Source organism: Sinocyclocheilus grahami, unplaced genomic scaffold, assembly GCF_001515645.1.
Source record: "Sinocyclocheilus grahami isolate Dianchi unplaced genomic scaffold, SAMN03320097.WGS_v1.1 scaffold148.1, whole genome shotgun sequence".
In the NCBI taxonomy this organism is placed as follows: domain Eukaryota; kingdom Metazoa; phylum Chordata; class Actinopteri; order Cypriniformes; family Cyprinidae; genus Sinocyclocheilus; species Sinocyclocheilus grahami.
In genome coordinates, this window is record NW_015505327.1 from 219960 (window position 1) to 245914 (window position 25955).

General features: G+C 39.6%; 1 protein-coding gene across 4 annotated transcripts in view; it reads left to right on the forward strand.

The window, feature by feature from the left end:
- Positions 1-25955, forward strand: part of LOC107591908 (trinucleotide repeat-containing gene 6C protein-like) — a 64358-nt gene that overhangs the window by 31594 nt on the left and 6809 nt on the right. The window contains exons 4-19 of one of the 4 annotated variants that reach the window (XM_016281181.1): positions 7343-7663; positions 12093-14303; positions 14913-15122; positions 15832-15989; positions 16184-16261; positions 16373-16430; positions 16533-16678; positions 16794-16940; positions 17432-17578; positions 20209-20328; positions 20540-20623; positions 20783-21026; positions 22670-22834; positions 23846-24022; positions 24863-25012; positions 25238-25288. In XM_016281181.1, coding sequence (XP_016136667.1) covers positions 7343-7663; positions 12093-14303; positions 14913-15122; positions 15832-15989; positions 16184-16261; positions 16373-16430; positions 16533-16678; positions 16794-16940; positions 17432-17578; positions 20209-20328; positions 20540-20623; positions 20783-21026; positions 22670-22834; positions 23846-24022; positions 24863-25012; positions 25238-25288 — 4467 coding nt within the window. Of the gene's footprint in view, positions 1-7342; positions 7664-12092; positions 14304-14909; positions 15123-15831; positions 15990-16183; positions 16262-16372; positions 16431-16532; positions 16679-16793; positions 16941-17431; positions 17579-20208; positions 20329-20539; positions 20624-20782; positions 21027-22669; positions 22835-23845; positions 24023-24862; positions 25013-25237; positions 25289-25955 lie in introns of all 4 variants that reach the window. The other 3 variants (XM_016281180.1, XM_016281182.1, XM_016281184.1) reach the window with 3 other exon arrangements.

Sequence of the window (25955 nt, forward strand, 5' to 3'; positions counted from 1 at the left end):
AATTGAAGCAGACAGGAAGAGATGGAATGAGAGACACCCCACAGCAAATTGCCTGTCTGAGATTGCCAGTGTGAAGATCTTGTGGTCCCAGTGTCCATCTGCTTCCTGTAATGAATTCACAAGCACTTTGAACAATAGGGACAATGAAAAAGTCAAACAGGCTGTGGGGGATGGAGTAGAGAACGAGAGTGGGAAAGGGGAGGGGAGGAGGGGAGAGGAAATGTGCTAAGGAGAAGTGCACAGGAGAGAAGAGACAGACAAGACTGCTCTGCATCCTGATTGGCTGGAAGCATGGTCGATGGATAGGCACACTAAACAGAATGTAATCATAGATGTGCGTCACCATCTTCAGCCAGCGGCCAGCAGCTCTCGGTTTTAAAATGACTCCAGGGGATCTCTGTATTCAATTCACAACTGGAAAACATTAAGAGTTCTTTGCTTGGTTAGTAATTTTCTCCTGATCCCACACACTAACTGCGAGACAAACTCGAGCCTTTTGGGTTTTTTTAATGTGCTGTTTTTTTATAAATGTGCTGAGATCTGCATGAAGCAGTTTGATCATGTTTTACTTTTGACATTGTGTGAATTTCCAGATCATTTAATTTTCTAAGGCAAATCTGCCATTCAGGCTGTTATAAATGGCTCATCTTGGCGTGACGCTTTTCTTCGTACTGTGTCTGTCTTTAAACAAAAGCCTTGGGTGAGTTACAGTAACTGTGCCCTGAGCTGCTCAGTGCTTGAGGCTGATGTTAATCCTGTTCTTTTCTCCTGAGCATTGTGTGTAAGCTTCTCAAAGAACCTTGCCCCAGATGGCCCTCCTGTGTATTGTTTACCCAGAAAATCACGCTTAGGCTGGCACAGGGATATTGTTGCAGCATGCAGCTTTTCCAGATGTTTTGAGATGCACTGCACAATAGAGCTTAGACAGAATATATATATATATATATTAGTGCTGTCAAACGATTAATCGCTTCCAAACTAAAAGTTTTTGTTTACATAATATATGTGTGTACTGTGTATATTTATTATGTATATATAAAGACACACATACAGCATATATTTTGAAAATATTTACATGTACTGTATTTACGTATATACATTTATATTCATATAAATTATATCATATATAAATATATTTCATATATAATCATATTTTTCTTAAATATACACATGCATGCCACCTCTGTCGTGGGCGAAACCATTCTCGGCCCGCTTATTCATCCCCGCCTATGATTATTATGGCAATGTGGCGGGGTTGGGTGAACGCGGTTATAGATCGATGCCCCGGGTAGAACAGACGCTCGCGAGCTAACTCTCTCCCGATGTGGCATCGTCTCTAAACGCTCCGGTCTTGCCCTCCAAGCCGCTGCGAACCACTTCAGCACTGGTGGACAAGGGGTACACAGCAGCAGGTCAGGCTGGTGCGTGTCTGCACACAGTGGCTGTGTTGCAGGCATACCAAGCAGACTTGCTTAAAGAGCTAGACGAAGGTGAAGAAGTCAAAGCAGATGATATTTCAGAACTGAGGAGAACCGCTGATTTATCTCTCCGCGCCACTAAGGAGACCGCCCGTGCCATTGGGCGGTCCATGTCAGCTCTCGTGGCAGCGAAGAGACATTTATGGTTGACCCTGTCTGATATGAAGGAGAAAGACAGGGTCTTCCTCATGGACGCCCCGCTTGTGCCTTCTGGTCTGTTCGGCAACGCCGTCAACTCCGTCGTCGACAGATACCAGGAGGCTCGTAAACAGGCGGCGGCGTTCCAGCGGTTTCTCCCTCGCCGTTCTCTAGCTCTGGGTGCTGCTGGGCGGGAGCAGCCCCAGTCCGTGTACCAGCTCCTCATACAGGGAGGTTCAAAAGTTGAGTGTTGCCTCTCATACTCCCCCGCAACATCTAAGGCGAAGCCCGATCTGAGGGTCGTGCTTCAGTCGAGGAAGCCCTCAACAAAGTTAAATACACATAAAAGACTAAATACCTTATGCCTTAAAAATACTAATTTAGAAAAGCATTTTTTTTTTTTTTGCAGTGCTGGTACATTCATTCATTGCACATATTTTCATCATGCAGACACTCTGAAAGTGACCAAAACGGCTTTTCCTTTTATACTGAATCCTGTAGATGAGGATTTATTTGAGCGATACCATTTTAAATGGTAGTTTTCTATATAACATCAGGGATGCAGAGCACATTAGTAAGGCCGCTCTATGCAGAGCGGTGAGGAAAGTGTGTCTCGCTCTCACGCTCTTTCTCATAATATTTGTGTAGTTTTCTGAGCACAAACCCATCGAAAATGAAGCTGATTATTGCATGGAATGGAAGGATGCCAGATGGAAGGGTAGTTCGAGATATATGCGGTAACCACCACTACAGCTGTTAATTTTATTTGGTCATCTTTATTTCCTACAAATAAAGAAGCAACAGTTACTATTTTTCCTGTTGGATTTTAATATTCTTCCAATACTTGGTATTGTGGCCAACTTCTCTTGATCTGTTCTTCATTATTTTGCAAACCTTCTTGCTGTTGGCTGAGTAGAAGTCAAATGTTAATTTAATTACTCTAATTAAGAAATGCAACAGTTTGGATTAGAGAACATTTAATTGTGAAAAGAGCATTAGACTATGTGGAAAAAGCTGCTGCGCACTGAAATAGACGCTGAATGATAAATATTTAATATATCGAATGCTTGTAAAGTTATGTAGCCTACACTCATGAACCTTTTATGCTTAAAGCTTTACCTTGATTGAATTATGTTTTTATACTTCATTCTTTTATTTTGTTATTTTTTCTTTTCTTTTGCCTGTAGGATACCATGTAAGTTAATATTGCTTCAATAATTTACCATTCTGCCACTTTTTACCGTTGATATTATAACTGATTAAGAATTAAAGTTACGTATTGACTCGGAAGTATGCAGATGTCTTTTTGTTGTTGCCATGGTGAATCATAATTTCGGAGCTCCATTGATCATGGCTTTTCATAGTTGTGGTGCACGTGCTAAACTCAGAGTCAACCTACTCCGAGTCGATTTAACTTATTCAATTCAGCTGTTCTGAACCCGAAAACTCAGAGTTTCCCATCTCAGGGTAAGTTAATTCAGAGTTCAAGTTTCAACTCAGAGTTGGTTGAACCTCCTTATTGAAACGGGCCCCAGAAACTCATCTCACTCGCTGATGAGTCTTAGTCACACGACAGTAAACAGTGCTGTGAGATCCAGTGTGTAGTAAATCAAGCTCAAAATGGAAATATTTACGACTAATCATAACTGGTTATGATTAGTCGTAAGGATAAATATTTAGATTATATCTTCGAATTAACTGTAGCAGAATCAATATTAAAATTACTTGATCTGTCCGTCCACCAAGCAGACAATATAATCATTTATCAATTCAAGGAAAGATTATTTTCCTGGCCAAGGAAGAATAATTGTTCCTTCTTTATGCAGTGCTAGCAGTAATTTAGCAAATGTAGCAAGGGTTCAAACATTCATTGACTTCGAATTGTGAGCAGCAAACAGAGACAATCAGTTGTGGATATAAGGGATTTAATAACTCTTAAGCCATAAAACCCCAAAGATCATGCATGATTCTACGCAGATGCTACAAGTGTGAAGCGTAGCATAGTTACCATAGTTACATTCTTTCCATTGTATTGAGATTAATACAATGATCAAAGATCTAAGATTTTTTCTATGTACACAAACGGCCTATTTCTCTCAAATATTGTTCACAAATCTGTCTAAATCTGTGTTAGTGAGCACTTCTCCTTTGCCGAGATAATCCATCCATCTCACTGGTGTGGCATATCAAGATGCTGATTAGACAGCATGATTATTGCACAGGTGTGCCTTAGGCTGGCCACAATAAAAGGTCACTCTAAAATGTGCAGTTTTATCACACAGCACAATGCCACAGATGTCGCAAGTTTTGAGGGAGCGTGCAATTGGCATGCTGACTACAGGAATGTCCACCAGAGCTGTTGCCCGTGAATTGAATGTTAATTTCTCTACCATAAGCCGTCTCCAAAGGTGTTTCAGGGAATTTGGCAGTACATCCAACCGGCCTCACAACCGCAGACCACGTGTAACCACACCAGCCCAGGACCTCCACATCCAGCATCTTCACCTCCAAGATCGTCTGAGACCAGCCACCCGGACAGCTGCTGCAACAATCGGTTTGCATAACCAAAGAATTTCTGCACAAACTGTCAGAAACCGTCTCAGGGAAGCTCATCTGCATGCTCGTCGTCCTCCTCCATGTTGCAAGGATCTGTACACAATTCCTGGAAGCTGAAAACATCCCAGTTCTTGCATGGCCAGCATACTCACCGGACATGTCACCCATTGAGCATGTTTGGGATGGATGCTGTTCTAATCAGCATCTTGATATGCCACACCTGTGAGGTGGATGGATTATTTCGGCAAAGGAGAAGTGCTCACTAACACAGATTTAGACAGATTTGTGAACAATATTTGAGAGAAATAGGCCTTTTGTGTACATAGAAAAAGTCTTAGATCTTTGAGTTCAGCTCATGAAAAATGGGGGCAAAAACAAAAGTGTTGCGTTCATAATTTTGTTCAGTGTAATTGTATGCTACTATGGAAGACCAATGGTTAATTTTAATAAAACATAGTCAGAATAATTAAATTTCACCATATAAAAATGAGGTTGTTACAATTACAGATGTTACTGTTTTTGATAATGAACATAAATTTACATATGCATCCTAACTCAAGCTACTACTACTGTCAACTCAAGCTACTGTCAAATGTGCATTTCTAAGAGACAAAAATACATAATATTTTTAATATTGCAGCCTGCACTGCAAACTGTGCTGAAGATACACGTCATCAAAGTCAGGCAACACAAACCTGTTTCATGATTTGAAACAATATTACTCATTAGAACATGCAGATACAAAGAAATTAATTTTTTTATATTGACGTTTATTTTGTTAAGGAAAAATGACTGGAAAAGTGTAAAGAATTCAAAAATGTGAAGTGTTTGTCATGTTCTGACTATAAAGAGTAGTTTAAAACCACAATTAATGGTCTGGTTTATACAACTTTCACTTAGGAGCAAAAATCTGCCTTTAAACTTGAAAGAAATAAAGATTTGAAATTTATCGTGATAATTATCACTAATCTTATCGTTACTTATCATTAACACATCCCTTCACACTGGTGTTTTTCCCTCAACATTTAAACAGGCTCGTATAACCCCACTTCTTAAGAAACCCACTCTTAACCCAACTCTTTTAGAGAATTTCCCTTTTACCTTTCATTGCAAAAACACTTGAACGAGTTGTATTCAACCAAGTCTCAGCCTTTCTCACACAGAACAACCCCCTGGACAGCAACCAATCTGGCTTCAAAAGTGGACATTCGACCGAGACTGCCTTGCTTTCAGTTGTTGAAGCCCTAAGACTGGCAAGAGCGGCTTCCAAATCTTCTATACTTATTTTGCGGGATCTGTCTGCTGCTTTTGATATGGTGAACCACCAGATTCTCCTGTCAACTCAAGGCATTAATGTTTGCCTACAAAACCACCACTGGCTCTGCACCCATTTACCTAAATGCATTACTTCAGAGTTATGTGCCCTCCAGAAGCTTGCGTTCTGCTAGTGAACAGCGTATTATTGTGCCTCTTTTAGATGGAAATCACTTTCACATACTTTTTCACTAACTGTTCCCTCCTGGTGGAATGACCTGCCCAAATCAATCCGAGGAGCTGAGTCCTTACCCATCTTCAAGAAATGACTAAAAACACATCTGTTGCACCTTTATTTGACCCTCTAACTTTAACACTTTCTATTCTGTTATAATTCTATTTTATCTATATTTATCTTTTCATTTTTTTGTTCTTTATTTAAAAAAAACAACAACAAAAAACAAACACTAGCTTTCTATTTTTTCTATTCTATCTGCTTGTTTTTCTTTCTTTGTGTGTGTGTGTGTGTGTGTGTGTGTATAATATATATGTATATATATATACACCTTGCTACGTGTACTGCGTTAGGCTAACTGAGACTTGTCATTTGCACTTATATATTGTTGCTCTTTTGTCAGTTTTGACTGCTTTTATTGTCCTCATTTGTAAGTCGCTTTGGATAAAAGCGTCTGCTAAATGATTAAATGTAAATGTAAATGTAAATTATCGATATCGACTGATATGAAAAATGTTATCATGATAATTTTTTTGGCCATATCGTCCATCCCTACTTTCCAGTGAATTAAATAGGGAATAATTAAGGAATGAATAATTAACCCCAAAATGAAAATTCTATCACAAAATCCCAATCGACCAAATTAACTGTTTCTGTATGGACAAAATCAGCTAACACAAAATATCTTATTTGGTGTTTTACAGAAAAAGGAAGACACAGGTTTGGAATGACATGAAGATTAGTTCATGACAGAATTTTCATTTTTTTGGGTGAACTATCCCTTTAACCAGTGCATCTGGTACATTGAGTTGGTCAGTTAATATTAAGAACTGGATCAGTTTGTTTCGTCAGCAAATTATTGAGAGCATTTAACAAAGTTGCTCAAATGCTTCTTTGAAATGATCATCAAAATGATTCTTTCATGAAACAGATGTTGATGTTTCTTTCATGAATTCTCACGAATATGCCAAGGAAATCTAATGTCAAGATTTTCATATATGATCACCATATCAAAGCTAATTTAGACCATAAAAAACATTTCCAGCAAAACATATATGAGAAAGTGTGTCATCTGAGTAATTAAGAATCATTTCTGCAGTTGTGGTTCAGAAGAGTTTTTTTTTTTTTTTACACAGGCTCTGTTGCTTTCCCCTTTTGACTCTCTGGAGTTCAAGTATTCTTTTTATTTTGAAAGAGTGATTCCCCAAAAGGTCATCCAGGGTTGCTGTTCAGAATTAGTCATGTTAAATGCTAGCTAGTTGACTAGTTGAAACAACACTACTTGTTGTAACAACAAGCTGCATCTACACATGCTACATGCTATTGTAGTCGGACTGTCTTCTGTGCACATGGGCTTGACATAAACAATATTGGATGACATAGGCACAAAATTTGAAATCTGACTTGACAGCTCGAAATGTAAATTATTTAGGCTTACCATAGTGAATCTTACCAAAGTATAAATTTTTATAACCTGATTTTTTTTATGTACTCGTTAAATAATTTAATTTTGTTCATTTTTAATGAAAAAAAAAATCTGTGGTGCAGCTTAAAAAATCTGACAAAGGCTATGAATAAGATGATTGCAGTTTTATTGTAGTTTGATATATTGACACTTATTTCTATCACTTAATTTATCTAAATTTAAACTTTTTTCTTTAAATTTCCCCTTCTCTTGCAGTGCCAGACTCTGTTAAACCCAATCCCAGCATCCCTTCCAGCCCCATTCTGACCCCGAACCTGCCTGTACCCTCTGCTGCCACCACCAGCAATGGCAAGCGTAGCCCTTGTAATTCCCTACAACAGCAGTTACCTCCATTACAGCAGCCCAGTCCCCGATATGTGCCCAGAGAGGTTCCTCCACGCTTCCGACAGCAGGAGCAGAGGCAGCTACTGAAGAGGGGTCAACCTTTACCTACAGGCGCTCTGAACCCGACCTCTGCTTGCACTCAGTCCGGGGTCATCTCCCCTCCCGAGACGCCCACCAGCAAACGGCACACGGGTGAGAATCATGTTCTGTTTTTGAAGGAGAGACTAAGATGTTTATTTTCATAGGCTTCTTACTGTGAATAGAGATGAATTGTGGTATTTTTTTATCATTTGTTGTCTTTAGGGATGTAACGATTAACCACGAGCCGGTTGAAAATCGATTCAAATATGTGATGATACAAATCGGTTGAGATGCTAAACAAATCGCAATTCAATTAGGGGTAGGATTTATATGAATGTATGTCTGAGAGGAACTTACTGACTTTAGAAAAGTTAAGATGGTAATGTTTCTTTTGATCTTGACTCTGTATAATGCATATTAAAGTTGCATATAAGTGCAGCACTGCTTTGTTTATAGCGGAAATCAAGGAAATGCTTTAAGCGTCACCTGCTGGCAGAGAGTGAATCTGCATCTCATTCAGCTCCGCTTTCATGCAGATATTTTTTATGTATACTTAAATAAAAGCCTTATTTTGTTTATATGAAGAGATTTATTTTATTTGTGTTACTTATTTGATTTGGGGCTTGTATTAAAATTTCAATTTAGTTTTGTTATTTACTTTTACATTATATTTAAATTTTGTCATTTTATCCAAAGCGGCTTACAAATGAGGACAACAGAAGCAATCAAAACCAACAAAAGAGCAGTAATATGCAAGTGCTATATTAGTATATTATTATAGGGTTATATTTCAATTTCACAAAGAAACATGCAGCATTTTGTCCAAGCAATAATAAGAGGACACATTTAATTTATAATTTGTCTTAATCTAATTTTGTAAAAAAAAAAAAAAAAAAATTGTGAATCAAATCAAATCGTGAAATCAAAATCATGAATCGAATCGTGAGTTGAGGGAATCGTTACATCTCCAGTTGTCTTAATAGAGAGATTGTATTCCTCCTCATGGCCCAGTTGGGATGTAGAAGTGTAGAGTGGCTATGATTTAAAGGCCGAGGGCGGGATTGTGTCCCCCACCCTGCTACACCCTGACCAAGTCTGGCATTGACCTCTTAAGTCTCATTCTAAGCCCGAGGTCATGGGAGCGGCAAGGTTGAGGGACTCTGTCTCAAGTGTTTTTTGCAATTATTGTTTACTGGCCCCCTCCCCTACATCCCTCTGGTTGATGACTGAGAGTGTTTGCGATTCACTCCAATCTGGTTTAATGGCAGGTGGAAGAGCAGAGCTTGGACAGAGGGGAATCCCTGGGATCAGGGGCTCACCAGCTGTTTCATGCCTAGTAATGGCTTTGTCAACTCTTGAGTCGTTATTGTCTTCGCTGTTTCATATGCATTTCATTTTCTGCTAATTAATATTTTAGAAATATGTGCTTCTGGGATTCAAATACCATCAAAAATCCAAGTTAAGCAGAGAACAGGGTTTATTTGTTTATTTGAAATGACCTTTTGAACTGCAAAAGCTAAGGTTTAATTTTGGGATGTGCAGAACTACATTTTTTCATAAGTGATTAGTCAGTGGTTTCCCTTTAATAATAATTAATAAATAAATCAGTCGTAGAGAAGCCCTATATGGTTTCGTTTTACATGACCCTGATCAGACACATTTCTTAGAGCATTTACATTAGATATATTGCTGTACTCAAAAACAGTCAGCAGAATGTATGCAGTACAAGTTTTGAGAGCTGCTATTTCAATGTGATTTTAATACCTTTTTGTAGTTTAGTCTTAAGATATCTAAAGCAACAGAAATATGTTAAATATAAATAATTTAACAGTTCAAATCACAATTTTGGAATTTGTCAATATAAGTGCTGTATACTGTAGTCATGCAGTTAGAATTGATTAGTTATAGAACAGACATTATTGAGACAGTTATAAAGGCATGGACTTGCTAAATTAGCAGGGTGGTGCTTAACTTATGTTACAGATATGATCTCATCTGTGTCTAAACTAGAGGTGGTCCCTGTCTCGCATGCCAGCCCCCTCTGTGGCTTCATTAGCACAGTGTCTCCCCAGCTGATACCCATCTAGGTCTCTCTCTCTCTCTCTCTCTCTCTCTCTCTCTCTCTCTCTCTCTCTCTTTTCTTTCACTCAGTCTATTTCTTTCTCCTTTCTCTCAGCGCCCTTCTAAAAGAACACTGTGATCTGACTTTGACAAGTGGAAAACATGACTGCTGCGCTTTTAAAACATGTTTGCCATTCCACTATTTGGAAGAAGTGAGGCCTTTGATCCAGAGAACAGTATTAGTATGCAAGGAAGTTATTTTCAGACAAAAGCACAGTCTTTTACGTCATTGAGACTTTGGCTAGAGAAAGTCTGGGACTGGAAAGCTGTAATTGTAGACTGAATTAAAGCAAATGTTTTAAGAAAATCTAAATTTGTAGGTAAACATCTCCGTTTTTTTATTTCTTTCTTTTTTTGGGGGGTCAGCTGTTATTTTCCAAAGTTTGGAAATTCCCCGTTCTGGTCATTCACCAGGATGAAAAACAAATATACAAGTAATTGTTCAGCAGATTAATGTTCAGTTTGAGGTACTACAAGCAGAGGCAGCATGCTGCATAAAGACTCGTAGTTGCAGAAGTAAGTTGGTGTCGAATGGTCACAGCATCTTACTCTTGCTTGCTTTTTTGAGGCTAGTAATGTGGAGCCACTCTCTAGGTATTTTTTTCCTTTATTTATATAGCGCTTTATACAGTACAGATTGTCAAAGCAGCTGTACAGTGTTAAACAGGAAAAATGTGTGCTGATAATGCAAGAGCTCAATTGAAAACTGTCAGATTATCAGTTAAAGTCAGTTCATTGTTGATTCAGTGATGTCATCGTCCAGCTCAGTTCAGTTCTCTTCCAATAGCGTCTGTGCAGTCAAGTCAACAGTGTTGCCAGAAATTGTGTCCCCAACTAAGCAAGCCAAAGGTGACAGTGGCAAGGAACCAAAACTCTATTGGTGACAGAAATGGAAAAATAAAAACCTTGGGAGAAACCAGTCTCAGTCGGGGAGCCAGTTCTCCTCTGGCCAGACGAAACCAGCATGGTGTGGTGTAATTCCAGGCTGCAACGCACGTCTGATTGAGCAGAGGACTCGTCTGGTTCTCGTGGTCTTGTGCCAGTGGCCGACGAGGTCTTCACAGTGGATCTGTCTCTAGGGTTTGTCTAGTTGACATGGTCTTCGCTGGCAGGGCTGTAGAGGTATAGAAACACCCACTTCCTACTGTTTTGTTTTGTTTGTCCATGATGGTCAAGTAACAAGGTGAAAGGAAAAAGCTGTAGGGAGAAAGAACGTGACTAATAACAAGAGTGAGTAGAGGAGGGTGTATGAGGAGAAAGTGAAAAAGGGAATGAAAACAAGAAAGACAGAATTGTAGACAGCAGCTTTGTTCTCTTGGCTGCATTTCAGCTCTGATAAAATGGCGTCCCTGAGAGTGTCTGGCTACAGGAGAATAAGTTGCTGGATTGTCTGAGCCATCAAAAAAACTAAAACAGGAAATAAACATTTGGTTACGTTCTTTGCCATGTTCAAAATCACTACTTTTGGCATGTTGTTCCGCAAACATATCAGCTTTTCTGTTGATATGAAAACACTACACCTAAGATGTCAGGTTATTCAAATCTTGCAGTTGTGCCAATGGTGCCAAGTCGATCTAATGACATTTCAGCTCAGTTGTTTCTTTGTTGATAATGCTAAGTTAAGCAGTGGTTGCATGGTTGATGTTGAAATGCACTATAGCCTGACAGGCCTGTGTGATAAGGTTACACAAAAAGAGGAGATAAGTGTATAGATGGAAGAACTGCATTCTGAGGGACTGGGTAGTATTGTGGCCAGGCAATATCATAAACCCCACATCTGTTTGAGCTGATACAGAAAATTATTTTTAAAGTCTTGGTTTTATTCTAGTAAGTGAACACTGTTCCACCTCAGCTTTTAAATTAATTTACAAAAGAATACACTAGTTGCTTAAAAAGGCACTCACCAAGGAAATGGATAAAAATGTACATGTTATTAACTAAACATTAGTTTAGTCATGGGCACCATATTTGATTTATGCAGTGAATAATATAGCTGCCACATGCCCCTTTAAGTTTGCTTTTGCATTGTAGATCAGTGCCCTCTTTCTGCTCTCTACCATAATTTACACACCATCGATTACCTGCTGTCTCATGATTGATTATAGAGAAGTAAAGCTGTGTGTGTGAGAGAGAAACTTGTACATCTTGGTTTAGTGTGCATCCTCTTGAGTATCCGTGGAACATGCTGGTGAAGCTTCATTTTTGTGGGGACTTGGCAGACCACAAGGAATGATGAATGACGGGCTTGTCTTGGATTCATTCCAGTAAATGAACACTGCTACACCTCCGTTTCCCTTTCAGTGATGGAGATGCTAAAATGAAAAAAATGAATATCCCTTGATTTTATTTTAAGATAAATGGTGTACATTTTTATCTGTTTTTGCTTTAATAAAATCCACCCTGTGTATTTGTTTTGCAGAACTTCCCCATCAAAGTGGACAGGGAGACCAGCATGAGAATTGTCTTTGGAGCATCCCAGTCAGCAAAAACAACAGCAGCAACCGGGATAAAGTGATTATTAACTGTAACAAAACCAACACTTGGCCTTCCAATACATACGGCAAGAGCCACCAGACACCAGAATGCACCTTGGACACTGAACGCACATCAGAGGTTGTCAGCAACAGTAGCAGCACTATTATGGCTACAGGAGCTAGCCAGCAGGGTCATTACCCAATCAGCAAAGCCAGCATTAATCTATCTTCTAGTATGGTCTCTAGTCAAAGTGGCCCTACCAGGGGCTGGGTCTTAGAGGGAAAGATTGACTTGTCCATGGGCAGTAGAGGGCAGTCCAACTGGGGTGCCTCTAATCTGAACCTAAATCCCAGTGCCAACCCTACTGCTTGGCCAGCTCTTGGACATGAGGGGCCTGGGGTAGGGTCAGGCCCAAGTAGCATGGTTTGCTCAAATCCACTTTCGCTTAGTATGTGTGGCCAAGGAGGAGTGGCACCACCTCACAGCACTAATGGAAATGGTAGCATTGGTTGTGTCAGTGGAAACCTTGTAGGGGACTGTGCATGGGGCAGCCCGGATATCCCAGAACAGCATCAGTCACCAACAAATTTATCTTTCAACATGAAACCTCCTAACCTTAAAAATGATGGACCAAATAACACTAAACCAGAGCCAATGAGTCCAGTGAACAGCTGGAGAGGAAACCTCAGTCAGTCAGCAACTGAGCCTGCCAGCGAAGACGGAACTGCCTTCTGGGGCAAAGGAGATGCCAAAAAGGGAGAATCAAAGGACTCAGGCTGGGATTCTGCAGGCGTTTCCTCTTGGGGGCAAGGAGGAGCTAGCAGTGGTGGTGGCTGGGGTGACTGGGGCAAACAACCAAGCACTGAAGGTACAGGATGGGATGTTAATGATGGTCCTTCCCAGGAACATATGAGTTCCTGGGGCCCTGATACTCCAGCAAGTGAGGGCAGCAGGGATAGTAGTGAGGGCCACCCAAGAAGAAGAGAGAGGTCCTCAAGTGATGATTTGGCCCCTTTGCTCCCAAGGCAGGACTTGGACCCACGTGTTATTTGTAACACAGGCTGGGGACAGACTCCAGTTCGCCAACACACTGTTTGGGAAATGGAAGAAAGTCCAAACAAAAAGAATGGTGCAGGAACTGAGGTCTGGGGGTCTTCCTCCAACACACCTTCAGCTGGACCTGCACCATCTCCTTCTGGATGTGCCTGTCCCAACGTCAGTGCACCTCCTAGAATGGAGACAAGCAAGAGTGAGGGACCTTGCAGAGCTATGCCAAATGCAGGCTGGGGAGGATCAGTCCCAGCCTCTGCTCAGCCTAACAGTGGATGGGGGGAACCACCTGCAAATAAAAAGGTTCCTAATGGATCAGTATGTGGCTGGGGTGATCGTATTGCTGAAGGTCCCAATACCAATGGCTGTAATGGCCAATCTTGGGCTGAAGAAAAGTCCCCTAGCTGGGATGATGGTACTTCTCAGAAGAAAACACAAGGTTGGGGTGATGGAAACAAAACTTCCTCAGGCTGGGGAAGTACTGGCAGTGGGAATAGTGAAGAGTGGAGTGACCCTTCAGAAATGCGGAAGAATGGCTCTGGAAGTTCCTCTTGGGAACCTGACAACAGAAACTGGAAAGAAACCCAGAAAGGATGGGGTAAAGCAGCACCAGCACAGGGTGGTAGTTGGGGTGATGGTCAACATTCCAATGGTTCAGTCCAAGGTTGGGGTGGAAAACTTCAGGAATCCACATGTGGCAATGGTGGATCTGGATGCATAGGGTCATGGGATGGCCCAAATTCTGTGAAACAGAGCAACTCTAGCTGGGCATCAGGAGGCCGACAGGATCCAGGAGATGAGGCCACAGGCTGGAAAGAACCCTCTCCTTCTTCTATTCGTCGCAAAATGGAAATTGATGATGGGACCTCCACCTGGGGTGACCCCAGTGCTTACAGTAAGAGTGTAAACATGTGGGACAGGAATAACTCCCAAAATCATCCGGGAACCAGCAACAGTAATAGCCTCACTGGGCCAAACAACAATAGCAATCCTCACCAACACCACAGCCAAGGTCCTACTCAGAACCATGTCAGTGGTAGCAACAACAATGGCTCACCAAATCAAGGTGAATCTCCTCTCAACAGAATGCCCATGGACAACCCAGGTAAGAGAATGCATATATTTGTCTCTTAATTTTAGCTAATTTTAGTCCTCTGTACATCTGACAAGCATTAATAAAATATGCTTTGATTGTTGAAGGTCAGGTTATCACCATACCTGTTGTCCACTGTCAAAAAAAAAAAAAAAACCTCCACCAGTTAAGATGCCGAAGTGTGCGTTTTGCTGCCCCTCCCCTGCTAGCTGGTTCAGGTTTGAGCCAGGAATTAGGCCTAGGTGCCCTGTTATCAACCCGTTTGTGTGTGTGTGTGTGTGTGTGTGTGTGTGTGTGTGTGTCCATCTCTTGCAACACTGGGGGATAATTTAGGATATTGATATTTAAAGTTTGATTTTTTTCATATTTCTGAGAGCTTGATCCATGATATCTTTATTTCTCTACAAGTGTGAATTTAGTGTCTGTTTGTACTACAAGTTTTCAGTTAGTAATAAATAATTTGATCACTTTATTTGATGCAGTGCACTTACTCAGTTAAGCTTTTTTTGCATTATACAAAACAAGTAAGGCAGTTATTTTGATAATCGATCTATTGATTATTTGGACATAAAAATCCTTAAATATAAAAAATTATTTTATTTTCTGTATTTTAATTAGCAGGCAGGGGAGAGCTCCCTAATGTACAGCCAAACACAGAACCCACTTCATGGGGTGAGCCAGCCAATTCTAACACTTCTGTGAACAATGGAACTTCAGCTTGGGGCCAGTCCTCTAGGGGCTGTGGGGGATGGGGTGAAGGTGGCCATGACTCCAATGGTGGACTTTATGGCAGAGGAAATGCACCTGCTGGATCAGGCTCCTGTCAGGAAGGTAATGAAATTGAACAAATTTTTTCATATTAAAGCACTCGCTATTATGGACATTGCTAGAAACTAAGACATTGCTGATACATAAATTTGCTGTATTTAAATATGTAATTCATATTCCTTTTTGTTGCCATTTGATGATAAAGTTAAACTACACTGACCTCTGGTGTACGTCAAGTACTGTTTGCATTACCTCACTTTAAATTTGAAGTTAGTATTTTTTTCTGATAAATACTTCATGTTATACCATCTTACATGCTGAGACAACTTGAAGTAAGTTATTCGTATCATAAAATATACACTTTGTGGCTCTCTGGGATTTAAAAAAAAAATTTGCTCCATTAACTTGAGCATCTCAACCAGCCTGACATGGAAATACTCAACCAGTGGCATGGGATCGGGGCAGGGCTATCTGTTTGTCCAACAAGTGACAGAAAGTGGTAGTGTTTGGGAAGCTTGTGTGAAAATTGTCATTATGTTTGCAGTTTCGCTTGGTGACCCTGGTGCCACAGAAATTGCATACTTCACCTTTAAGGTTTTTCTGTGGATCATACTTGATAAACAACGTGTAACAATATATTCAGTATTGGGCAGACCAAATGTAATAATTTTGTCAACCATGTTGGTCATCCACTAATCTAAACATCGATTAAAATGTATATGGTGGTCACGGCCCTGATTATGAGCAGTCTTGACCATTTGTGTTTCGTCAGGTCCCAAATCTATGCAAGATGGCTGGGGATCAGGAGGGGAAGAGATTGGCATGAACACTGGCCAATGGGATGCTGATGATGGTGACATGTGGAGCAGTCCTACATCCCAAGACTCCTCTTGTAACTCCTGGAGTCAATCCAAGAAGGGCCCACAAAGGGTAGGCTGTTTAAAGCCATGAAGCTATTGTGCAATGACACATGCTTACAGTGTGGTTAAGAAACTGTTTACATTTTATTTTTGTTTATGAATACTAGTCTATATTTATATATACAGTGGGTACGGAAAGTATTCAGACCCCCTTAAATTTTTCACTCTTTGATATGTAATATTGCTGTTGTTTGTTCATTACAGGGCAAGGTCTCCAACAAGCAGGATGATGTTTGGATTATGACCAGACTTATCAAGCAGCTTACAGATATGGGTTTTCCAGTATGTTAAAACCATAAAAATGTACTCTGAAAAGATTGCTTAAATCATTAACAAGATATGTCAAATAAATGCTGTTTAACATAACAATTATTTTTATTTTACCTGGTACAGAAGGATCCTGCAGAAGAAGCCCTAAAGAGCAACAATATGAATCTGGATCAGGCCATGAGTACGTAGTACACTTTGAAGTTAACCCATAACAGCAGACAGACATACAGCGAGTCATATGATCTTGGTCTAGAACACTGATTATGTACTTACCTTTCCTCAGGCGCTTTGTTGGAGAAGAAAACTGAATTGGACAAACGGGGGATGGGCATGTCAGACTACAGTAATGGAATGAATAAGTCTATAGTGTGCCGACCCACAAACCTCTCCAAAGACCCCTCACTGGATCGTGCCCCCTTCTTGGACAAGGTATAGCTTTTTCTCAAACTTTTTTTAGAAGAAATTCTCTGGACTGGAGTAGAGAGAAATTTGATCTAGGTAAATTTTACTACTAGTTTTTGCAAAGTATTTTCTGGTCTCTCAGAATGGTAGGCTGTCAGATGATGCTTCATCCTCACCGTTTATGCCTTCTCCTGGCCTCAAACTCCCACTGGCCAATAGCAGCCTCCCTAGCCACGGATTGGGTGGAATCTCCTCTGGCCTGTCCATGCAAAACTTGAACAACAGACAGGTGAGTGTTGTAAAATATCTGCAAAGGGCATAGCACACAAGAGTTTTAAATTTAGATGCACCTATGAAGCTGCAATGTCTAGTATAATGCCCTACCCCCCCCCCTTTTTTTTTTTTGGAAAAGTGTTGTTAAAAAGCCACTAAGGCTGGAGTGGTGAAATTAAGTTATTTGTCATTTATAATTAAAGATATGGAAACACTGAAACATGACTGACTCTTCCGTCTATGTTTTATTTATATCAAATCAATATTTATTTATTTATTTTAATTGTTCATTTTAATCTGAAAGTGGCAAAATTATTTGACGTTGTGTTCAGGTCAATGTTAAAAGCACATAATTATTTTTTTAAGAGACTGCATTGTAAGAGAGATTTTGTTACATTTTAGCTGCAATTTATCTAATTTTTTTCCCCTGTTAAGTGTATCCAGCCTGTTAGAGTATATAAAAGCATTTCATTTGTATTGATCCCCACCACTCTCTTTGTTTTCTAGATGCAGAATGGAATGTTCGGCACTCACGGAGCAGCACAAACTCGGGTCATACAGCAGCAGGCCTCGCCCCCTCAGCTACCAGTGCCACCTCTTAGCTCCGCCCAGCCTACTCTACGTGCTCAAGTGCCTCAGCTTCTCACCCCTCAGGTACAAATTGCACCTATTATTTCAAATTCCAATGTGCCTGCATCTGTGACAAATTAACTTCTCCATTAAGGGGCAATATTTGCCCTCTTAAATTTCCAAGGGCATTTTTTACGTTTCTAATGGCAAATTTTTTTAACCTTATCAAATATATGTAGCATCTCTGTCAAATTCTTAAATTCAGTCAATCAATCATCTAGTCAGAATAGTCAAGTCACCTTTATTTCCGTAGTGCTTTATACAATCCATTTTGTGTCAAAGCATCTTCAGAGATAGATGAAAATAGCAGAATAAGTTATGGAAACTCAGCTATGGAGACAGTTCAGATTCTGCTTTAAAGCAGACCTGTTTACATCTGGTCACTTCATCTGTTTTTAGTGATCGGATATTAATCTGAATTGTTAAAATGGTTCCATTTACACTTGCCACATAAATGTGTCTCTGCAAAATGGATATAAATCCGATCTTCAATTCCTGCGCTATATGCAATTTTAACAGAGTTCATAGCAACCAACGCAACAGATATGTGCTGCATCAGCTAATTTCAAGATCAAAGACCGCAATTAGAGAGAGCGCGGCATCAGCACGCGTAAGATAATTTAGTCTCACTACTTTTAATGAAGATTATTGTGTGTTGAACGTCCACAACTTACTTTCAGTTTCATTTGTGGCATTTTGCATGTCTTTTCACGATCGGATATCTATCTGATCAAAGAAAATGCTTGAAGTGACCAGGTGTAAACAGACCCTAAAAGACAATAGTGTCATTATTTAGCTTAAGTCAGTTCAAATAACAGTGTGAAGTTAATCAGCTATAAGCAGTTCTACAAAATCCAGCAATGTTGTTATTCAGCTCGAGTCAGTTCAGTGTTGATTCAATTCAGTTCAATGCCAGTGTCGATGTTGCAAGATGTGATTCAGCTGTAAAGCAGCTCTACAGACAACCATAGTGCCATCATCCAGCTTAATTCAGTTCATGTATTGCTCTCATCCAATAGTGTCAGTCAGTGCAGTCATATTGATAAATTACTTAAAGTTAAGTGTCTTCCAGACCCCAACTAAGCAAGCCAGAAGGCAACAGTGGCAAGGAGCCCAAACTCCATCAATAATAAGACCAGAAGAAAAATAAGACACTACAGGGCTGTTACTTAAAGTGATATTTCACCCAAAAATGAAAATTCTGTCATCGTTTACTCACCCTCAACTTGTAAATAAAAGAAGATATTTTGAAGCATATGGGTAACCAAACAGTTAATGGTCCCCATCAACTTCAGTGTTATGGGAAAAAATACTTCAACTGTTCTTCTGTGGCATAGTTTGGAATTATTTTCATTGTACAATATATGCGGTATCGAATGTAAATGTAACTTAAAGGGGTAGTTTGTCCAAAAATTGAATTTTGTTCATTTTCATCAGGAGGTGTCACTGATGTGAAATTAATTATGTATATTTAGAATTGTATATGTCATTAGAGGGTTAGTTCACCCAAAAATGAAAATTAGCCCATAAATTACTCATCCTAGCAGGGCTCGACGCTTACTTTTCTAAGCCCTGCCTAGGTGTATATGACTTTCTTCTTTCAGACGAATCCAGTCGGAGTTATATTAAAAATTGTCTTTGATCTTTCAAGCTGTTTAATGCCACTCAGCGCGTGTTGCATGCATCAGTTCAAAAGAAGTTAAATAAAAAGTGCCCATCCATAAAAAAAATTGTCTCACACGGCTCCGGGGGGTGAGCAAAGGCCTCCTTTAGCGAATCAATGCGTTTTTGTAAGTAAAATATCCATATTCAAAACGTAATAATCATTTTAATGTAGCTTGCACCAACAGTTGTACACGGAAGCAGCTACGGGCTGATGACGTATCAGGTCAGCGCTGCGCTGCGCATGTGCCGGTGTGTCTCGTGATAACCAACGTTTGTTAACAGGAGCAAAGGAAGCAAAGTTTCATTACTTTAGCAAAGGAAAACCATTCTCCTCTTGGCTTTTATCGAAATCCTCCGACATTCTTCTTTACAAATCCTCATTTTGTACTTCTAATTAGTGACCTTGCTTTGTTTTGATCTTTCCCCTGCGCTTCCACGTTCGTCACTTCTGAGCGGCGCATGCGCAAAGCCGACCTCATACATCATCCGCCCGGAGCTGCTTCCGTTTACAACAGTGAGCGCAAGCTACATTAAAGTGATTATTACGTTTTGAATAAGGATATTTTTCTTACAAAAACGCATCGATTCGCTACAGGAGGCCTTTGTTCACCCCCCGGAGCCGTGTGAGACGTTTTTATGGATGGGCGCTTTTTATTTAACTTCTTTTGGACTGATGTATGCAACACCCGCTGAGTACCAGCTTGAAAGATCAAAGACAATTTTTTATATAAATCCGACTGGATTCGTCTGATAGAAGAAAGTCATATACACTTAGGATGACTTGAGGGTGAGTAATTTATGGGCTAATTTTCATGTTTGGGTAAACTAACCCTTTAATAAAAGCAATTTTGTGATATTGACCAAAATGTCAGATTTCCTTGCTTCCACTAAAACACATAAGATTCTCTTTGAAACTTTCTCAAATCATGGTGGATAGCATGGATCATCAGGTTTTGCACAAACCGGCTTGTTTTTGCTTTTTTCTGTAGGTTCAAGCACAGCTCTTACAGTTTGCGGCAAAAAACATTGGACTGAATCCTGCACTTTTAACCTCACCAATAAATCCTCAACAAATGACCCTGCTCTACCAACTACAACAACTGCATGTGGTGAGTCAAACAGTTCACTCTCCTGCTCTGCTGTTTCCACATGAATACCAATGATTGTCATCTACCCACTGGCCTATCTGCAGGGAGCGAGATGCTAGTGCTTTCTGTTCTGATAATGACCCTGTGACCTTTCTATCTCTATTTTTATTACTTTATATTTCTCTGTATGTTCCTCTCTTTCTCACCTTGCATCTTTTTCTCTTTCTGTTAGGCGTATCAGCGTTTGCAGATTCAGCAGCAAATGATGCAGGCTCAGCGTAATGTCTCTGGTCCCATCAAACAACAAGAGCAGCAAGTATGACACATACACACTCCAATTTTACTGTCCCTGATATTTATACAGTTACAGTAATTTAAATCCTAAAGTATTAGTTCATAATTATCTTTTGATGACTATGACAAATAATCCTCCATACACAATGAAAATGATTATCGTTTCCGTCCTCTCACACAGGTTGCACGTACAATCACAAACATGCAGCAGCAGATCCAGCAGCACCAGCGTCAGCTGGCCCAGGCCCTGCTTATGAAACAGCAGCAGCCTCCACCTTCCTCTCACACTGGCCTGCACCCAAACCTTGGCAAGGCCAGCCTGGACACTTTCACGGGTCACCCTCAGACTTCAGGCATCTCCGTCTCAGACCTGCAAACCAAAGAGCAGCAGTCTTCTCCAAACTCCTTCAGCCCTTATACACTCTGTAAGAGAACAAGCCTCATGTGGACACATGCTTTTCACTTTATTTTACAATGTCCATGTTATGATCCATTTTATGTTACCGTAGTAATACCAGTACATTATACAGAATTACAAGCAACTAAGACTAAGACAAACCATAACCCTAGAATAAGTACATGCTATTAAAAATTACACTTTGTTTTAAGATGTCCTTGTTACCATTTAATTATTCAAATAATTACAATTAAATAGTAGCTGATAATTGCACTGATTTCTTTATTGTAATAAAAGCATTGTTTGTAATTATAGTCAATTTAAAACATTTATTTAGTGTGATTTAAAAAAGTATAAAACAATGCAATAAAAAATGTAATGCAATTTATTTTGTCCCTTTACCTGTACTTAAATAATTTTTTTGTTTGCCATAACAATGCCTTTCAATTATCTTCATTTGGGCAAAAGGGTCTGGCTGCAGCCTGGCGCTTGCACTCTCAGACGTGCATTCTCAGGCTTGCACTCTCAGACACTTGCACTTCCGCTAGCGACATCACTTGCAGTCTTTTTTATTTTTTATTTTGTTCTATTTATTGATTACTTTTTGTTTGAATCTCTCAACATTTTACAACAGTAGCCAGGTGGTGAAGACAAGAAAAAAGAAACTAAATTACGAAGTCACTTGCAATCGCCACTTGCACTCTCCGATACCTGCGAGGTCACTTGCAATCGACACGAATCGTGCGTGTTGCCAATGGAGACAAGACGCTGTGGTGATTAAACGATTAAAACTAATTTAGTACTATAACATACAGGGTCCTGCAAGAAAAAGACGAGACCCGCAAATCCGTGGCCACAGAACAGCAGAATATGAACGCAATGCACAAAGTCTCTCGTTAAGCGTTTTCCTCCTGTAGAAAAACATAAACACTTAACATGGTGTAATGTATTAAGATACATTAAGTGCAATTAAAAGATCAAATTCGATATATAGTTATCAATTAATGTACTACAAGGCAAGCAGATGGCCATGAACACAATGCGCAAACTTTCACTTGTCCTCCCATAAAGCAAAACGCTTAATGTGGCATAATAACTGGACAATTGCAGGACAATGTACGTTATAGTACTAAATTAGTTTTAATCGTTTAATCACCACAGCGTCTTGTCTCCATTGGCAACATGCACGATTTGTGTCGATTTCTTGTCTTCACCACCTGGCTACTGTTGTAAAATGTTGAGAGATTCAAACAAAAAGAATAAATAAATAGAACAAAATAAAAAAGACTGCAAGTGACGTCGCTAGCGGAAGTGCAAGTGTCTGAGAGTGCAAGCCTGAGAATGCACGTCTGAGAGTGCAAACGCCAGGCTGCAGCCAGACCCTTCTCCATTTGAGGCTTCATTGGGGCATTTCTCAACAAATATTGATATAAGTGAATAATGAATTGGAATATTGTGTAATAAATGTGATAATTTTTTTATTCATTGATTGACAACCTATAGTTTTTTTTTTTTTTTTTTTTTAGGTATTTTGATCTTGATCAATGTTTTTTTTTTGTTTTTTTTAGTTATTTTGATCTTGATCAATGTTTTTTTTTTGTTTTTTTTTGCCTTGTGTTTATGTGTGTGAATGTCCATTAATCTCCTTGTCTCTTTGTCGCCCCCCTGTAGCTGGTTTGAACCCAAACATGAATGTAAACTGTATGGAGGTGGGAAGTCTATCTCTTAAAGACCCCCCCCAGCCTCAGTCCCGGCTCTCACAGTGGACTCATTCAAACTCCATAGATTCCCTGTCAGCTAGCGCTCAGCACATGGAGGCAAACCTCAATAAGCACGGTATTAATTTATTTATTGCTCCAGACATATTATGGGCTTGATTTTGTGCTGTGACATACATACGTTTTTCTAATCTAATCTGTAATGTCTAGACAATCATATGATATCCTCTAGGTCTAATATCCTTTAAAAGACTTCTGCTTCCACAAACAACATTACATTCAATGAAACCTCAGCAACCACTTGGGGAGAAGTCGTGGCCTAAACGTTGCGGGTTCGAGTCTCGTACCGGCAGGGATTATAGGTGGGGGGAGTGAATGTATAGCGCTCTCTACCACCTTCAAGACCACGACTGAGGTGCCCTTGAGCAAGGCACCGAGCCCCCAACTGCTCCCCGGGCGCCGCAGATATACAGTATATTATGATGCCCAATATCTGAACTTCGCTGAACCGCAGCAAAAAAATGGCTGTACACTGCTCCGGGTGTGTGTTCACGGTGTGTGTGTGTGTGTGTTCACTGCTGTGTGTGTGCACTTTGGATGAGATAAATGCAGAGCACTAATTCCGAGTATGGGTCACCATATTGGCCACATGTCACGTCACTCACTCACTCGCAATATCTTTAATCAAACATCAAACTCCAGACACTGAGTCACAATTTCTGTCTCTGAGATTTGTGTATTTCAAAAGGACAGACAAAACTCTCTCTCAAGTTAAGTGCTTGCAGACATTCCAGAGTTATTTTTACTCTGAGTCAGCAGGGCCTTTTAAAATATTATCCTTCCTTGGCATTTGTTCTCACTAAACCTTGCCTGAACAGTAAGTCCAGCCAACCCACAGCAATTTACTGGAGTGAGTTCAGCTGAGGACAAAAGCTCAAGCCTGTAATCTTGAATTTTATTATTCAGATTGTATCTTTGAAGATGGATTTTTTTCAGAGATATATTGGGCATCATAATATACTGTATATCTGAGTTTGGTTGCTTAGTCTCTAAATGTTTTATTATATGATGTTTTTGAGTAAAACCTCCTGTGAATATACAGATTAAACAGATTGCTTTTTTGTTTCAGGTTCAGTCTCTTCTGCTCAGTCCCATGTGCCTGTCGGAAAGAGCACCATGGAAGATTCCTTCAGCCCATACAATCTGATGTCAAGATCTGAATCCTTGGTGTCTCCAGACAACTGGACACAGGGCAAAGGTCCCAATGAGAAAATTTCTAGTAACTCCAATATCAACTGGCCTCCTGGTAAGCTTCAGTCGCATATTATAATTTAAAAAATATATGCCGTTGGTCATAGTGATTGTAGACCAAACATCGGCAACCTATGGCACACATGCTAGCATTGGCACCCAAAGGCATAAACACTGGCACCCAAAGGCATAAACACTGGCACACAAGCAATAGCAAAAGAGGTATTTCGTTTGAATAAAGTCCCTCAAACCCTCATACCAACATGCATTTTGAGGTAATCAATCATCATAGCCTGATTCCTCACAGCCTGATTTATTAAATTAGGAGCTTTAAATACTTACAAAGTGTGAGAAATAGCCTGCACTAGTAAACAAATGCGCACTAGATTTCAGGTACATAAATATAATAATTAAGTGTAAATTAATACTGCAAAGTGTTCACTGTATAAGTTAAATATAGATTCATCTTTGTTAAAGTTGTGTTTTGCTGTCCCTTTAAGACCTAATGCGCGGATCCAATATACTGTTACACATGCGATTTCTTTCTGTTATGAGTGTTATGAGACTCCTTCTCTTTATCCTCTTCTTGCGCTTGAATGGTTTAAAATTGCTTAAATGTTTAAATTGGCAAGACTTAGACACAAGTTAAAATTATATACTTTCACTTTATGATGGTTAAGCTTTGCAACTAATCCGCAAATCACATAGATTTGGCCGCCAAGCCATAGAGCCTGGTCCGCATAGATCTTGGTCATGTTTTTTTATGTGTATGGGATGGCACAGTAATTAACCAGACAAATTAAAGATGGAACTCCATGACCAAAAGGTTGCCAACACCTGTTATATACTTTGAATTTTATGCTGGAAAACCAATTTTGTTCTTCCTTTCTCTCAGAATTCTGCCCTGGGGTGCCATGGAAAGGTCTGCAGAACATTGACCCTGAGAATGATCCCAACATGACGCCAGGAAGCGTTCCAAGTGGCCCCACCATTAACACTAACATACAGGATGTGAATCGCTACCTGTTACGTGACAGGACTGGAGGTGAGGGATGATTGATGGCTTATGACATAAGTTATAACAGACCAACAGAGCTTGTTACTTAAAATGTTGATGAAATTTTTACTGCTAAATGAACATTGAACTGTCTTGCATATTAACTAAAGCTATAACAGAAATCACTATTTTAAGGATCATTACACAGTAAATGTATTTCACTGTTTCTCCCTGCCCCTTTTGCGGTCTATTTGGGACAAATGCCCATAATAGCCTCATCCCCATCTCAGAATGGGACCATGTCTTCCTCGAGTGAGTGGACAGGTACAGCCCTAAATCCTAAATGGCTCTGCCCCATACTAGACCTACTTATACCCTTATTTGGCCCCTGTCCTTATACCTAGACAGTCCCTCACCAAGTGTGTGTTCTCCTAAAACCCACATTCTCCCTTGTTCTGTTATACTTCTTCCTGTTTTAAATGTTGATCATTGTCATAAACAATAAACTAATTTTAAGTTTATATATATGCATATATACAGAATGTGTTACTCTCTGAGGCCATTCAGAGCATGTAGCATTTGAAAAAGTCAGCAAGATACTTTTTAAGAGTGAATATTTTAATGTTTAAAACACTGTTGAGGGAGGGTTGCAGTAGTTTATACAAGCAGACATTTATAATAATCTTATAATAAACATGTACAATATTCTAAAAAGCTGAACACTTCATTCCTTATATCATTCTGTTGAATCAAGTATCTCTATCATACAGTTTCACAGATTTCCCGTTTCGGTAATACTGGTAATAGTGTCAACGTTTTTAGCGATTACTATAAAAAAGTTTAGGGTCAGTAATATTTTTTAAAAACTTTCTTAAAGTTTCTTAAATAAGTCTCTTAGGTTCACCTAATCTGCTTTTATTTGTTTAAAAATACACTAAAACAGTAATATTGTGAAATATACTACAAACTGTTTTCTATTTTAATATTTTAA